This window comes from Strix aluco, chromosome 5 (assembly GCF_031877795.1).
Source record: "Strix aluco isolate bStrAlu1 chromosome 5, bStrAlu1.hap1, whole genome shotgun sequence".
NCBI lineage: Eukaryota > Metazoa > Chordata > Aves > Strigiformes > Strigidae > Strix > Strix aluco.
Genome location: NC_133935.1, coordinates 55,728,259 through 55,744,066, shown reverse-complemented (window position 1 = coordinate 55,744,066; position 15,808 = coordinate 55,728,259). Strand labels below are relative to the sequence as shown.

Here is a 15,808-nt window from a genome sequence, read left to right as displayed (position 1 = left end):
TATGGGAAAACATAATATAGATCCACATGCATACTGCAGAGTAACAACGCAATTTCTACACATCCTCTGTATATCTGAATTCTAACTTTCAGCCAGCTCTGATTTCCAGTGCTTTCATATTCCTAGCTATTTTACAGCGTGAATCATTTACTTGGAATTCATCCATTCAGTGCATTTCTAGCAATTCTGTCTTTCAATAAAAGCTGATTCAATTAGAACAGACTTACAAGACCCATATGGTTTTATCAGTCACTGTATAAATGTGCAGAAAACTACCCCTTGAGGCAGTGTCCCTATTTAATCATTCCCTTAAAGGGAATGCCCTATTTTCCAGATGACATTTAACAGATGAGGCCAGCAAGTCTCCTGAAGACAACTGGTACACTGCACAAGTCTGCCCTAAGAAGAAATGTCTGTATCAGGACCTTTAGAAAGCCCAAACTCATCTTCACAGATAGTTTTTAAAGCAGTTACTTTTCCAACAACCAGTTTTAAGTCTTCAACCTCTCATACACTGTTGTTAGAAATTCTTCCCAGTGTGCCACAAACTGTGGTTCACTGATGCTCAGCAAAAGTGACAGATATATTGAAAATATGCTGTTTGAGAGACATAAAGGTATCAACCAATTTATGTTTCCTACAGGACAATGTACTACATATGAGCAGGGGTCAGGAAGCTCAATTTCCTTAACAGCATCCCCTGAGGAGGCAGTATTTGGGAGTCTGCAGAGAAGGCAGTAGTTACAGTCTTTTAGACCCCTAGATCCTTGGGATTCATGGGGAAGTGACCTCTCCCAACTTCCAATCCCACAAAGGGTTGGATCCTCCAGGCTGCTCCTCTGTCCCCTTCCTGTAGAAACTGTGATGCTTCTTGCACCTATGCAAAAAAACACACGCAGAACATGAGGTTCATACTGATGCAGCAGCACAGTTATTGTTGCACAAAACAGGGTGAATACTTGGCACAGCTAGTTTTGTGACCAAACAAGAAGGACCATGCTTCTAACCTATCTTATTTGTTCTGCACTGCAGGTGTGGTCTTCCCAGAAGGTTGCAGCATTCTAGAAACTTCTTCCATTCAGAACCAGCCCCACAAAGATGTCTACCTTAGGTAGGGAAAAAGACTACACACTTTCCCTAAAAAGTCAAGTCTCCATAATGCTCTTCAGAAAAGATGTATATTAATAGAAAAACATGCCACAATCATCAGCCCTCACCTTTTCTTTTTCCCTTCTTACTCAATTACAGAACTCACAGCTCATGAGCCTAATCACAGAATTCAATGGTATCTGTAATAAACAACTTTCACTGAATGTGTCAAACCAACTTTTTTTTCAGCTTTTAGAGTTAGGAACTCTATTTTTAAAGTAAATTTTAAACCCCCCAATCATTCACACATTTTTTTCTACCAAGCACTGTCATTTGAACTGTGCAGTTCAGATAAAGTATATTCAAGCATTATGGAAAAGTTTAAATATAAGTCCCAAACTTCCAGTAAGTTAGAATAGGAAAATTTTCAGTTGTTCATTTCCTCCCCACCCCCCATCTCCTAAGAAAACAAGAAAAAACTTGTAGCAGACGTCAAGGTCATATCTCCTAGTCTTCAATCTGACTTCTGATGGAAGGTTTGCCAGACAAAAGCCTACCAACAACATTCTGCAGCTGAACTCTCCAAGTTCAAGCCTGCTCTACATCAACGTACCACATGCCAGTGGAATGCACTTCAGAGAATAGACAATCCTCAGGATCTCTGTCCTACTTAAACCAGGATAAGCTACTGCATGAAAGCATAAAAAATGAACACTTAGTATTTTGTTCCACTAGCCTACTTTGAAAATATTTTGTAGCTGACTGTATCAGCCTACAAGAAATGATTTGATACTGAGAAAGTTTTTTGCAAAGCATACTGTCCTAACCTGACTTTCAAGATGAAAAGTACAGACACTTCTATAAAGTTTTAAACACGAACATGCATAGTGGGCTGTCACAACAGTAAAGGAAAAATTTATAAAAAGTCATAGGGCAGAAAATTCAACTTCTTATCACTCTACAGGTGATACAAGAGCTTTCTTCTTACCAGCTAGACTTCTTTTAACATAACTTAATCTTATTGTCAGTATTTAAATCCCAGTAGCTTTAGTCCAGGACAGCCAATAATTTTCCCTAGAAAAGACACAGTGAGCAAGAGTACCACTGGTGGCACTAAAAACAAATATTCCACCAACAAAAGAGGGCATTTCCACCAACAAAAAAAAAAGCTAAACACATCAAAACATGCACTACTTATGCCCCGAAGGAAAGTACTTAATCATGGAAATAGAAAGAAAGAAGTATATCCATTGTCAAACACGGAAAGAAAGCAAATACCAGATGGTATAAAGGCTTCTTGGCTTCAGTCTCCACACAAAAGTTTAATTCCATACAACCAAACTAAACAAGGAGATAAGAGTACAAGTTAGAATAAGAAACAGACAGGGCTACTGGATGTTATATATGGCAGTCAACAGCATCTAATGAAATTCACCCTTGGAAACAAGTTGTTTAAGGAACTACAGGAAGATGGTAGAAGTCATTAAGTACTGCAGAAGAAAAAAAGAAAAAAGAGAAATCACAAGATGCATAAAAGTGCAGGAAGTAATAGATGACTCAGCCTAACTCAAATTTCAGAAAGATACTAGAACAAAATTATTTAACAATTAGGAGCATTAAAGAATAAAGCCAATTGACTTGTCACAGTCTAGTTTCTCTCTTTAATAGACTAACTGTCCTATTGACTAGGAGAAAAGCAATACACATCCCAAGTCTTCACTTGCAGCACAATAAAGAAATACATTCTCCCACTCAAGCTAGACTATGATTGGGACAAAGTTGCACAGTTCAAAATTAGGGTTTGTTTGTTTTTAATAGTTCTCAACCACCAGCTGTAGATGCAGGATAGCATCTGTAGTGAGCTTCTACAGGTATACTATTTAATAATCTTAATCACGCTTTGGACAAAGGAATAAGGAATAGAACAGGCAAACAGCACCAAAAGGTGGTGAGAACTATTTGTCAAGACCATCCTGAGTTAAGATGACTCAAAAATCAAAAAGATGAAAGCCAAGAAAGACAGAATAAAGCACCACAGGCCCCCACAACTGCATAAAAGAAGCCCTACTTAACTAACAACAGGACACAAAAGGACACCAGACTGTACAGATCAAGTAGACTGAAAGGCATGGAGAAGCCAACATCATGATACTATTGCACAAAAGGAAAATCTTCATTCAGGGAAGTACCAACATCAGATGTCATAATTTAGCAAGATTCTGAAAAGGCACAGTCCCACTAAACCTTACACTAGAAATGACTCAGCTGAAGGTATGTCCTCATTCTGGGCTACTACTGTAAGAAACAGGTGTGGCAGTGGAAGAGTTAAGAATAAAGAATCACGATACAAACTGAAGAAAACTGTCATCTAGAAGAAAGGGCCACTGAAATTTTGTTTCTGTAAGAAAGAGAGAAAATGGGTGAACGTGGAAAGCATAACCCAATAACCAAAGAACTACAAATACAGTGGGTAATTCACTGGGGATAGGGGGAGTATAACTGATCTTACTGAACAGAAAGGTTAGATATCTAGAAAACCGTCAAGGGTAAAAAGCACTATAAATAAACTGTCTAAAGGGGTTACAATCTCCTTCACTTGAGAGTTGTTAGAACAAAGATTATGTTAGCACCTGCCCAGGTTTACTGAGTTCCTAGGACAACATGGATAAGCCAAATGAGACACGTGAGCCTTCTTACAACCATCCCTATAATGAACCCAGATGTATTCAAAGCTTTTACTGCTTTAGTAACTGTGGAAAGCAAATACTAATCTATTTTTCTTGGCTTTGGTACAATTCAGCTGAACAAGCCATTCTTAACTGGCAGAACCTACCTCTGACACTGCAGTGCCCATTAACAAAGTTGGCCTTCTAGAGACCGTATCTCCCAAATCCATGATCAGATCCAAGATTTTGAAAACACAGGGGTAAGAACTTTTTTTTTTTCTGTTCAGCAGCTCTGACATCATTAGTTATCATAGGCAGGGAAGAGAGAAAGTTTACAGAAAGTGATAGGTTTCCTTCTGCTCATCTTTGTTTCTTTAATTACATGAGTTATATACACATAGACTGCCAAGTCACAATGACAGCTACCTAAATTTCTGGCCAAAGATGACCATTGATATAACTACTATTTTCAATATGACACAAAAAGAAACAACTAAAGTAGTTTAAATCAACTATCAAAGTTAGATCAAACAGGCCCTACTGGGTCTTAGCCCAATAATCAAATGAAATATTGTTTGTTTTGTTCTGGGGAGATTGCATGAAAAAAGAAAAGGAAAAGAGAAAAAAAATAAAGCTCAGGCTATAACAGACATCAGGAAAGTTACAGAAAAAAAAAAAAAATCACAAAACAAACATCAAACCAAAAATACCAAGGTCATGCTTAAAAACAAAACCAAAAAAGCACATTTTTCCATGAGCTGTTTAGAATAACGAATAAAATATCTGTCACGTTCAAAACCACAAAGATTCATCAACAGAATTAACTTTAAAAAAAACCCAAAACACAACAAAAGAAACCCAAAACCAACTACTGATGTAGTCTTTCTAAAATATAAACTGTATCTTCTTTTGATTGGCTGCCCGTTGCATTCTCTATTGCCCATACATCAACAGCATCTAACAGAGCCAACGCAATCAGTAAAAATTACTTCATTGTTTCATATGGAAAAACAAAACCTCATATTCCAAACGTTACTTTTAAAATCTCTTTTGAAAAGTAAGACTGGAAGTCCAGAATGACTGGATGACCTGATGGCTATCTACAGAGCAAAAGAGAACAATTTATTCATGCTGCTCTTCATAATTTAATATTTAAGATAAAACATAAAACTTGTAATACAGAGCTTGGTAAAATATGGATTATATACGACTTTTCCACTCACTTCATTACTGCAAATATTTCCTTCTCCAAACTACCACAAGTAACGAACAGCTCTTCAGTCTGTTAAGCTTGATTCAGTCATGTATTTGTAAAATCAGCATGACAGGCGGTTCTTCCTCTTTTTCTCCTTCACAACCTTCCCCCTGACACACGCATGCGCATGTGCGCACACAGAGGCTGCATACTGGAAGGCAGAAGAGAGAGTCCTTAACAAGCTGTTGTAAAACAGACATGTTAAACCAGATATACAAGATAAGTACCAACCCTCTGTCCTGAGCAGTACTGCATTTCAACTGAAATACAAATACCAGATTTAGTTAAATGTAACTGATTTGTGCTTATAAACATCCAGATGGTACATGACTAAACAAATTGCACATATTTTCTGAAGAAAAATGACCTTGATATCCAAGCTAAAAAATTAAACGTTTTATTTATGCTTCTCAAAGCATAAAACAAACTCATGACAGCTTCAAGTAGAGACCTGTATCTCATATTTAGGAGATTGTCAGACACGCTTAAAAAACACATGCACATATTGAATGGCTACACTCTCAGGCACGATCAAGGAGCACAGACCAAATATCAAGAAAACGTACAAAGATGGCATCCCAGTTCCTTATACCTCACACTCTTCTGTCTGGTATGATTTAAAGTTGGCTTTCATACCTTAGGCTGGGAGAAAAGGAGCAATTCAGTAACGGAGATCAATAGAGCATAGGACACAGAAGCCGTGCCCCCATTCAGCTGGTTATATATGTCCCTACTTCAGCAGTACAGGATGTTAAGAGGTATAGATCCCAAATCCACAGAAATTCATCCTGACATGGGATGACTTTCATTCTGGCTATAAATTTCAGGGGCTATTTTATGTAAATGATATTGCATATAGCAGTTCACTCAACATGTATATCAGAGAGAAATACCTAAACACCCTCCCCCCCCCCCAAAAAAAAACCCCCACCACTTCACAGAAGTCACTTTTACCTGTTTTATTTCCTTATTCTCCCTCCTTCTTTCCCCTTGCTGAAAGAAAAATACTTTGGGCTTGAATAGTGTGCACTAAGTCTCATAGATTCATAAGTATGATTAGGTTTTTACTGAATTCAAAGCAAGCAATGAAAGTAGTTCTAAAAAATAAAATGAAATAAAACCCTAACACGCATAAAGTAGTTACCTCTTTGTACAACAAACCTTCTATTATTGGCTAAGAGAATACTATTAGTGAAAATACTCTTTCAAATTCTGCCCTTTTTCCTAATTTTAAAAATCACACAATGCTATCTGCTCTGGAAAGGGGAAACTGATCACATATCCCTGCCCCCCTTTTTTCCTTTATTTACACAGCAGACCATCATGCCAAGTGTTTCAAAGTTTAAAAAGCCAGATTTGCAGCTCCTCCTGTAGCTCTCACTATGCTCCCCTGTATACTCATCCTTCACACTGAACGGAGAAGCAGTCTGTCATAGCACGTAAAAAAGAATGGGATTCTGCAACTAGAGACCAGACCACAGTAAGTATGCATAAAAACCGCATCAAGAAAAGCAAAGTGACAGGTAACTTTAAATCTGGATGCTGTCACTAACTGAGTAACAAGAGTGTTAATATGATCTGAGGAAGATGGAGCAGAAAGGTGATGAAGTAGTAATGCAGCCTCCTAGAAGGCAGAGAGTAGCAAACACACACCCCTTTAGAGAGAATGCTAGTCCTCTTGCGTACTTCTTCCCAGCAACACTGGAACTCTTGATCTTCAGCTTTACAACACGTCTAAATTAGAATGACTGTGTTAGCTGGCAAGAAAAAAAACCCCAAACACCTATTGAAGGACAGACAAACTGGGAGCAAAGACTTGCTGCAGTAAAGTCAGCCCAAGGATCCAGGCCAGTTTTTGAAAGTCAGCCAGTATTGGTGTACTCCTGATTCAGACAGTGCCATGAAGAGCAGAAGGAAAGGAAGAAAGAAAAGGTAGTGTGCCCATGGAGGCAACTTTCTTTTGGCAAAGCAGTAATTGTGAGAGTCAGATCAGATTCAGCAATCCCACTATAACCTCCCTAGGAGCCAAATAATTCCCTTCTGGATTTTCAGCATAACATCATTACCACCGTTGTTTTTACAGTGATGCCAGTCTGGGCTTTTTCAGTGTTCTAGCAATTACTTTATTTCTTTGTACAACATGAGTGATAGAGGGGGAATAATGATTTTCAAGTGTTTATGTATCAGCAAAACTTGAACAGTTTCATGGGGCAAGGAAATCAAACCACTTACTTAGCCTAAAGACTCTTCCTCTTGCCAAACTTCAATGGCTTTTGCAAACAATAGAGCTTCTCAAAGAGATCATACAATTTCTTTATAATGGAAACTATTAGGCAACCTAAATATAATGTTTGTTACCAGTTCCCTCTATAACACAGTATGATAGGGTTCTATTCAGCATTCCTTGCTCATGCTTCTAATGAACTTCATCAGGAGATTTGTCCAAGTAAGGATGATTATTACAGCCCTAGGTTCCTTATATTTATACAATATCTTTAATCTAGAAATATTTCAAAATGTTTTAAAGGTTGTATATAGAAAATTACTATATTCAGTACAGTCTCCTATCAAGAGGAACATAGTAATTTCTCAGTACCCAAGCAACAATACAGAACTTTGGGTTATAAAGTAAGTAAGAAAGCCATGTCTACAGGGAGAATTTAGATCCTCAGTGACATTACCAAACTGAAGTCTGGCAACGGTTCTACAGTAAAAGGTACAGGGATTTCCAATTGGCAGATAGGTTTTACATCTGACTCATGGCACATCTAACTGGCACCACACTGGGGCACTCCTTTAGTACTAACTCAAAGAAAAGAGTGCCACCTTGGGAATCAGTCACACCACTTCCTGCAGCATCCAGGATTTCTCTCGGACATCTCCCATCCAAGCACAGCCCAGTTTAACCATCCAAGGTGATACTGCCATGGACAGAGTTAATTTAACTCCATGGGCCAACCTGCTTTGCAAATTCAGTCTAGAAGTATATTAAAATATAATCAAGAAGTCATAAGAACTATTTCCACTAATCTTAACAATTCCACCAGTTGTTAAAGATCATAATCCATGTCTAGCCTCTGGCATAAAAGATAATTATTTCAGAGAGAAGAAATTATTCAACAGTGAAAACACTCACAAAGCCGACCCCACACCTGAAAATATTTCTGTAAAATTAATTGTACATGATTAGTATAAAAAAATACAACTGTTCTAATCAACTTTGCATCTAATTTCCAGTGGTCTTCAAAACCACTAAACTTGACTATGATTGCCTATTTTAACATCTGCAAATCTGGTCGCATTTAGTGAATTTTAACATGCAGAAGCAGACATTAAACCATCCACCACAAAGAAACAGATTTCTCTGAACTAAAAAAATGGTGCTTTACAGTGTGACTTATAGACAAAGCTCTCATCAATAAAAAAATGCAGTAGGAAATTCTGAAGCAAGAACCACTAGACACTAAGAACACTGCTGAGGGATCAACTTAATCTAACATTAAGCTTCAAGATGGAAGAGAAAAAAAAATATCAAAACATCATAGCATTATTATTTTAACCAACATCGATAAAAACATTTTGTTGTATAGGCAGTAGCAGCAAGTGTTTTAACAAGGCCCCAATTTGGTCTCTTGGACTCCAGCTCCTTAAAAAAAAAAATCCACCCAAATGGCCTTTTGTGTCTCTTTGGCATCCTAATGATTCTTTCCATAGACACAAAGGTCTACTTACTAGCTCAAATCTAATTTCAGAACTGGGGCCTAAAACTGCCTGGCCTAAAACCTCAACCTGTATTTATCTCACACCACGTGTAAATGCTGGACTTTGCAAACACGTGAAAATGCAACCCATTTAAACTTGTGGGAAAAAGAAACCCATAAACCTACTCAGATACACATTGTTTCAGAGTTAAGTAGAGAAACAGAAATCAATGTGTCAACTAAAGCGCTGCATACCAGATCACTGTGGGGGAGAAAGTCGAAACAAAAAAAACAATAAGACATTTTGTTGCTGAAATATTAAAAAATTATGAAATATTCAAGTGGAGAAAAAAAGGCGGCAATGATAATATTGGTTTCTCAGGACTGTTTATTTTTTCCACACTTTTTTTTGTTTGGGTTTTGGTTTTTTTTTTTTAAGTTTTAGTGCTTTTATCCAACTGAGTTTCCAATGCAACAAAACATAATTTTAAACTGACTTTGCCTATCAAACTGTCTGGAGGTTAAAGAGGCTTTGTTCATGCTGTTTTAAAGACTGTGTTCGTTATTTCAGCAGTATTATTTTGCTGAATATTAGCGATATGTTCCCATCTATAGGTGACACAAACACAATGCCATTGTTATAACTGGATGCCACACTATATGTGACAGACGTGATTCCTCTCAGTGCATTTACCTCACTGATTTCCTTCGTTGAAAAAAAAGATTTAAAAAAACCAACTAGTATTCAAAACTGAAGTTATGAGAAGTCCTTTCAACATTCATTCGGGTTTTCAAAAGCCTAGGAAATCAGCTCTAGGAATAAAGATGAATCTTTTTTGTAGAGTAATTGGACCCAACCTTGCACTTACAATTTCAAACATGTAACATTTGTGGCAAGTCATATTGAGCACTGCTTTGACTGATACCTAGAATGTAATTGCTGCTGTTGATAGGATAGCAACTTTTATTGCCACTTAAACTTCTCTTGCTGATGGGATTAACCCATAGGTATGGTAACTGTAACAAAGGATTCTTCAGCAGTATTCTCTTTGGTTAGCATGCAACCGCTACAAGTGCACTCCTGTTGGTTTTATAAAAAGCCTCCGCTCCTCAACACACACATTTAGGCCACAATACTGAAAAACACCGACAGACGCAGGAACCAGGTAATCCACCGCAAGCTTTCCGACGGGTACACAGAAACAAGGTCCTCCTGGGAAGTCACAGATACGCAGGGTGGCACTTCCATACGGCGCAATTCAGCTAATCAACAATTCCTCCCTAAACAGCGAAGGGTTATTATCCACCCCTACAGCCCCCAGAAACCTGCACGCTGATGCTCTGTGATGAAAAGCGAATTAAACAAGTAACAGTAATTTAGAAAAGGGGGCTATTTATGAAGTAAAATTAAACTCTCAAAAAAAATGAGTTTAAAAAGACAAAAAAATTAAAGGGTGAGTGTCTTAGTAGGCACGCCCCAGGGGACGGCTCTTCTTCGTGCGAGGAGCACGGCCTCTCCGGGGTTAGGCTGTGCAGGCAATTATGCCCTTCCTGGTGTTTATTATTTCTGTTTCAACACACGCCGGCGCGCCGCTCCCCGGCTTGGGTCACGTTTAGCGGGGAGCCCCGGCTCGGAGCTCCCCGGCAAACGTGATCCGATTCCTGTCACTGCCGCCCTCCCTCACGCCCCGGGGCTGCAGGAGGCCGCCCACCGGCTCCCCCCCCGCCCCCGCTTCCCCCTCAGCCGCCGCCGGCGACCCACCGTGTGGAGGTGCCCTTCCTCACGTCGCACATCATGCACTTGAAGGCCTCGGCGCTGTTGCGGAAGGTACAGACGCTGCAGTCCCAGTAGCCCTCGTCCGAGGAGGGTTTCGGCTGCCGCTTCGGCCTGCGGAGACACACGCGCGCCAGGGGCAGCACCGGTCGCGACGCCCTCACGCCGCCGCCTCCCCCCCGGGGGCGCCCCACCGGCCGCCATCGCCGCCGGCTCCGCGCACCCGGCCGCCGCGGAGAGGGCCCGGGGAGAGGAGGAGGCGCCGCCGCCGCTGCCCCTACCTGGTCGGGCTCTTCTTGTCTCCCATGCCGGCTCCAGACGCGTCCCCCGGCCCGGCACCGGCGCGGCCCTTTGTGTGTTTGTCAATAAGGAGGAGCGCGGGGGGTCTCTCGGCTCTAACGGGGACCCGGGGAGGAGGAGGAGCCGCCGCCGCAACCTCCAGCTGTCGGGGAAACTCCTGCTGCTGCTGCCGCCGCCGCCGCCGCCGCCGCTGCCCCCTCCCCCCTCACGTGTCCCCCCGCCGCCAACCAGCGGCCGCCCGCAGGCCGCGACGCCCGGCGGGCCGCGCACGGCGGCAGGTTCGCAACCGCCGGCGGCTCGGGCGCTGCGAGCCGGGCGGCGGCGGGGCCGGGGCGCCGCGGGGGCTGCTGGGGGCGGCGGGCGGGGCGGGGCGGGGCGGGGGAAGCCGCGCCGTGGCGGCGGGCCCGGCGCTGAGGGGAGCGGCGCCGAGGGGTGGCCCCGGCTGCCGTTGGTGTGCCGGCGGCCCGCGGCCATTGTCCCGCCGGGGACACGGACGGGCCGTCCCGTCCTGTCGCGTCCCGTCCCGTCCCGTCGGCTTGGCGGTCTTCCGCCCGCCGCGGCGGCGCCGGGGTGGGCCGGGCTGGGCCGGGCCGAGCGGTAGGGGAACGGGGGCTGCGGGGGACCCAGTGGGGAGGAGCTGCCCCGCGGCTCCCCGCCCGAGCAGAGCCGGCAGCCGGGGCTCGTCTCGGAGGCCGCGGCCCGGCAAGGCCGCGGAGAGCCGGCAGCCCCGCCGCGCAGCCCTCAGCCGGCGGCTCGGGGAGGGGCTGTCCCCGGCGGGAAGCGTGAGGCGGTGCCGGACAAAACGGGCTGACCGGGCGTACGAGTGGTTTAAACTGGCCTGCACGGCTGTCTCCTGGAAAACTGCTTTTGTGTTACCACCCGGGATTGCTTGCAATAGCGTCTAGATTGCCTTGTTCTTACCAAAGAAATTGTTCCAGGCCGTGCTTTACAGCAAGAGAGAAACAAGAAACACTAAACACGAGGTTCTGCTTGGAAACCTTGGTCCAAACCAGCCTGCTACTCAGAGGCGGGTGGAGAACACGATGGGTACCGCTACAAAACCAGGAGATAGTGGCGTTACCTGGTACCCGTCAGCAGTGCGGCGCTTCCGCACTTAAAAGCGTACAGGTAGAATGTGGCTCACATTAACGTAGCAACGTCAAACAAACCAGTGGTCTTCATTATCCGTAGTATCTTAGTGCACAGGAGCCCCAGTCATGGCCTAGGATGCCATTTTGCAAGATGCAGTACAAACAGAACAAAGAGCACATGTCCGAAGTACGTAACAAAAGACAGCAGTTAGACACAGGTATGGCAGAGTGCAAACAGACAATGAGATGGTATTGGTCAGCATTGTAGTGGTCAAAGCTATTTTTGCTGCATTGTCTTTGTCAAGAAACAATGAGATTTTGAAAGCAAAATATGCCTGAGTGGAGTTTTACCCAAGTGTGTAAAAAATCATTACTGAAGATGTAGACATCTTTGAAAATTTAGCAAGTGAGAACAATGGAGAAACTTTATGATTCTGAAGGCAAAGTTGTCAGAAAGAATTTAATCTAGAAATACTGGGGGGTGATGAAGAAAAGGAAAATATAGGTAAAGTGCTTGATGTCATCTAAGGGAAGCAAGGAAAGACCCATTAGTTGGGACACGTACATTTATGTAAAAACACTAATACTTTTACAAGATTCACAGTTCTCTGTGTCTCTCTAGCAATCCTGTACGCAAGCAGTTTGAAACCTGTGCAGTGTTTCCTACTTGTGGTTGGCCATTTATCCTAAACTTCCTTCAGCATTCACATCTTGCTTCCAGTATTGTAATTCTCCCTGCCTTCTGGTTTTTCATGTATTTGCCTTGCCTCTTCCTTTCTTCTTCTATTGCAATTTATTTCTTGCCTTTTTTATAGAGCCTTCTGTAAATTATTAATAAAGTGTATGGATTACACATCTGAGGATGGGCAACGCCAGGCACAGACCGCTGGCCGGGGTTCATTTACGGTTAGTTAGCCATCTACATGAACTAGGTGCCCAGGCCCAACCCCCAGCAGGGAGAAACAAGGTCCTGCTGAAGGTGATTGATCAGATGCTAAGACCGGCATACGATTTTCTCACCTACAGGGACTGTTTCTCTCAGTTGTCTGTAAAGAGAGCTTTGCACCAGTAGTCCAGAACTGGACATCTACTCTTTAAAATTGCAGAATTATGTGAGGTGACTCACCTGTGCTTGAACCTCATGCTATGTAGAAATCTCTAGACAGGAAGCAGTGGAGAAAACTGTCTCCTCATGCCCTTTTCCACAGTGCACTCTCTCTACCGTATAAATAAACATATTATTTCTCTGCTTTCAGAAAGCAATTATTTTGAAACAACCTCTTTCTCTTGACCTTTCCTCTGTCGCAGCCTACTTTTTCCATACCAATTGTGAGAAACAAAACAGAACTTCCACTGATGGTTACAAAATGCTGGGATATGTTGTAATCCCACAGGAACCATTCTTGGAGAGAACCATTTCTAATCAGCAGGAGGAATCACAACTGCCAGCCACAAATGTTATCCCTAACAGCTGAGTAATCTTTCTGATTGTTGCGTTCCAGACCTTCTGCTGTATGGCCATCGCCCAAACCACTGCGCTTAAAGATCGCAATGTTTTCCCAGCAGCATTGGGCCTATTTCCCACTGATCTCCCAACTAATTCTTATTCTGGGAGCTGAAAGGTGATTCAGATGGCGCATTCAAAAGTTCAGCTGGATGGGTCATGGAGCCCTCCACATGGTGCTACCCATGGTGTCCATGGGCCTATGCAAGGATGGGTCTCGATCTTGAGTAATGCTGACAAGGAAAGAAAGGCCATTTTCCTCACACCTTGTTCTGTCCTCAAATAGGAGCACAAGAGAACACCACTAAAAGTACCAAGCTGTCCCGTGTCATCTCTGCAACTGAAACGGTGGTGGAAAGCGTCTTTTAGCAGAAATGCAGGAAAGCACATGGAAGGGGTGTGTGTAACAGTCAGATGCTTAATCAAGAGATTTAGGAGGACTTTGCCACAACCTGACAAATCTGAGAATTCCACAGCCAGACATTTTGTCATCCAGTAATACCCATGTGAACCCAGGAGATTCATCTGTCTTCTGCTAAATATTTGTATGGCACATGACCTAGATAGTTTGAATGACAAAATTGATGACATCAGTATTAACAGTCTTTAAAAAAATGTTTCAGGGAAAGAAAGGGGATGAATGAACCTTCATTTTCAATCCCCTTAGTTTTAAGTTTGATTTAATCTAAAAGTTCAATTCCGGTATAGTTATTTGCACCCTATTTTAATTCAGCTGAGCTAAAGTAAACACATCTTTAAGACAGAAAGGATGGGCAACATATTTATCTCTGTGCATCAGGCATTCATTCTCTAGCTAGTGTTTGGTCTCTTATCTTAAAAATTACTTTTTCATAGTATTGTACTAGGGAAATGCTCATGGTATGATTATGATATTGAATATGATATGCTGATAGCTTTGTGGAAGTTAAAGATCTAATAATATTTTCAATATGGTATAAATGTTCTGGCATGCATGACTTCTTAGTTAAAAGTTTATTCATATTAAAGAGGATGTGAAAGGGGATGGTATCAATTTCTAAGTATCTTTTTGTGTGAAAATTCTTGCTGCAGAGAAAATTACAGTTGTTCCTAAAAAAAAGTGTTCACATATGAGGTTATTAAAGAATAGGCTGTTGCCATGTGTAAATCCATATGAAAACTTGCCATTTAGTCAATACTTGAACCATTGTGCACATCAAACCTATGCCACTTGCTGCATTACCAGCATCTTGAGCAATTAAGTAATCACTTTGTCACTGCCTGAGTTTAATAAAACTCTCCATAAAGACGGTTATCATTACAGTGTAGATAAACCACCTTTTAATCCCTATTTATGAAAAGGAAAACTGCATAACTATAAAATTGCACTGGAACAAATGCCACATTATTCCAGCACAGTGTATCTGTTTTGCTTGGGTTGCACTGATATAATAAAATCAACACAATTAAATCAATTCTTGGGAATTTGTCTGGTGAGTTTTTTAACATGTTTGATATAATGAGGCCTAAATCCTGTCTGGGCTTCTAAATGCTACTGCACTGCACAAAAAAAAAAAAAAAAAAAAAAGTACTTCAGAGCTTTTAAAAAGTGAAAGATACTTGCAGACCCTGTAATAAAGACAGTAAAATCAGTGACAGTGAGAACTGCCCCTCCATGTTAACCCAACATGTGTTTGCTCAGCCTCAGGGTCAGCCCAAGCTATCAAAAAGTATCAGTGGCTCCTGGCAGTCCACAATTCTCTTATTAGGAAGCAGGAGAGGGAAATTCTGTTTTAGAAAGGCCTGGGGCAGAGATGGACCACATCTAGAGTATGTCATAACATCAGAGAGCCTAAAATATGTTTTAAAGTAGTTTGCAATTTCTTGCGTGTACAAGCCTGACCTGAACACATATAATTTTTAGGCAACTATTGCATTCATGAGACTTGGTTCACCACCATATCCTTCAGGCTTCACACAGTTAGAATGGCCCTGAGATCAGCAGGGATATGCTGTTGTGAACCTGGAGTAACACAGTGGTGATTAAGTCCAGGAGTCTTTCTAGGGCCATAGTTTGACTGTATAATATGTTTGCAGGAATTTGGCTCCAAACACATAAGACAGAGTATTGTACACAGAACACTCACAGGTTATAGTGCTGCAACAGTATATAGTTGTCTGTGTAGGTGATCATTAGATCAAGAAAAATTCAACCATAGTGGTCATTTTTTATATTTTTCCTCTATGGACTGGAATGAAATTGTCAAACCACTTAATTTCAGATGCTTGGTAATTATCAGATAAGTATTTTGGTTACTGCCTACTCTCCTGGTTTGGGCCCAGCCTTTATCTTGCAGATTTTGTAGTGAGGCTTTTCAGCTTTATAGTCTCTGTAAGTCCTCTACTTCGTCACAGAAAACTCTCACAGTAGATGTTCCCCTACTTTTTC

General features: G+C 41.9%; 1 protein-coding gene across 2 annotated transcripts in view; it reads right to left on the bottom strand.

The window, feature by feature from the left end:
* The window catches only part of YAF2 (YY1 associated factor 2), a 34,904-nt gene extending 23,837 nt beyond the window's left edge, over positions 1 to 11,067 (bottom strand). For both annotated transcript variants that reach the window (XR_012623604.1, XM_074827434.1), the window contains exons 1-2: positions 10,767 to 11,067; positions 10,474 to 10,599 (exon numbers count right to left, since the gene is read on the bottom strand). Coding sequence is in view for 1 of the 2 variants with exons in the window: in XM_074827434.1 (XP_074683535.1) it covers positions 10,474 to 10,599; positions 10,767 to 10,792 (152 nt within the window). In the remaining variant the exon portion in view is untranslated. The remainder of the gene's footprint in view (positions 1 to 10,473; positions 10,600 to 10,766) is intronic.
* Between the last annotated feature and the right edge of the window lie 4,741 nt (positions 11,068 to 15,808).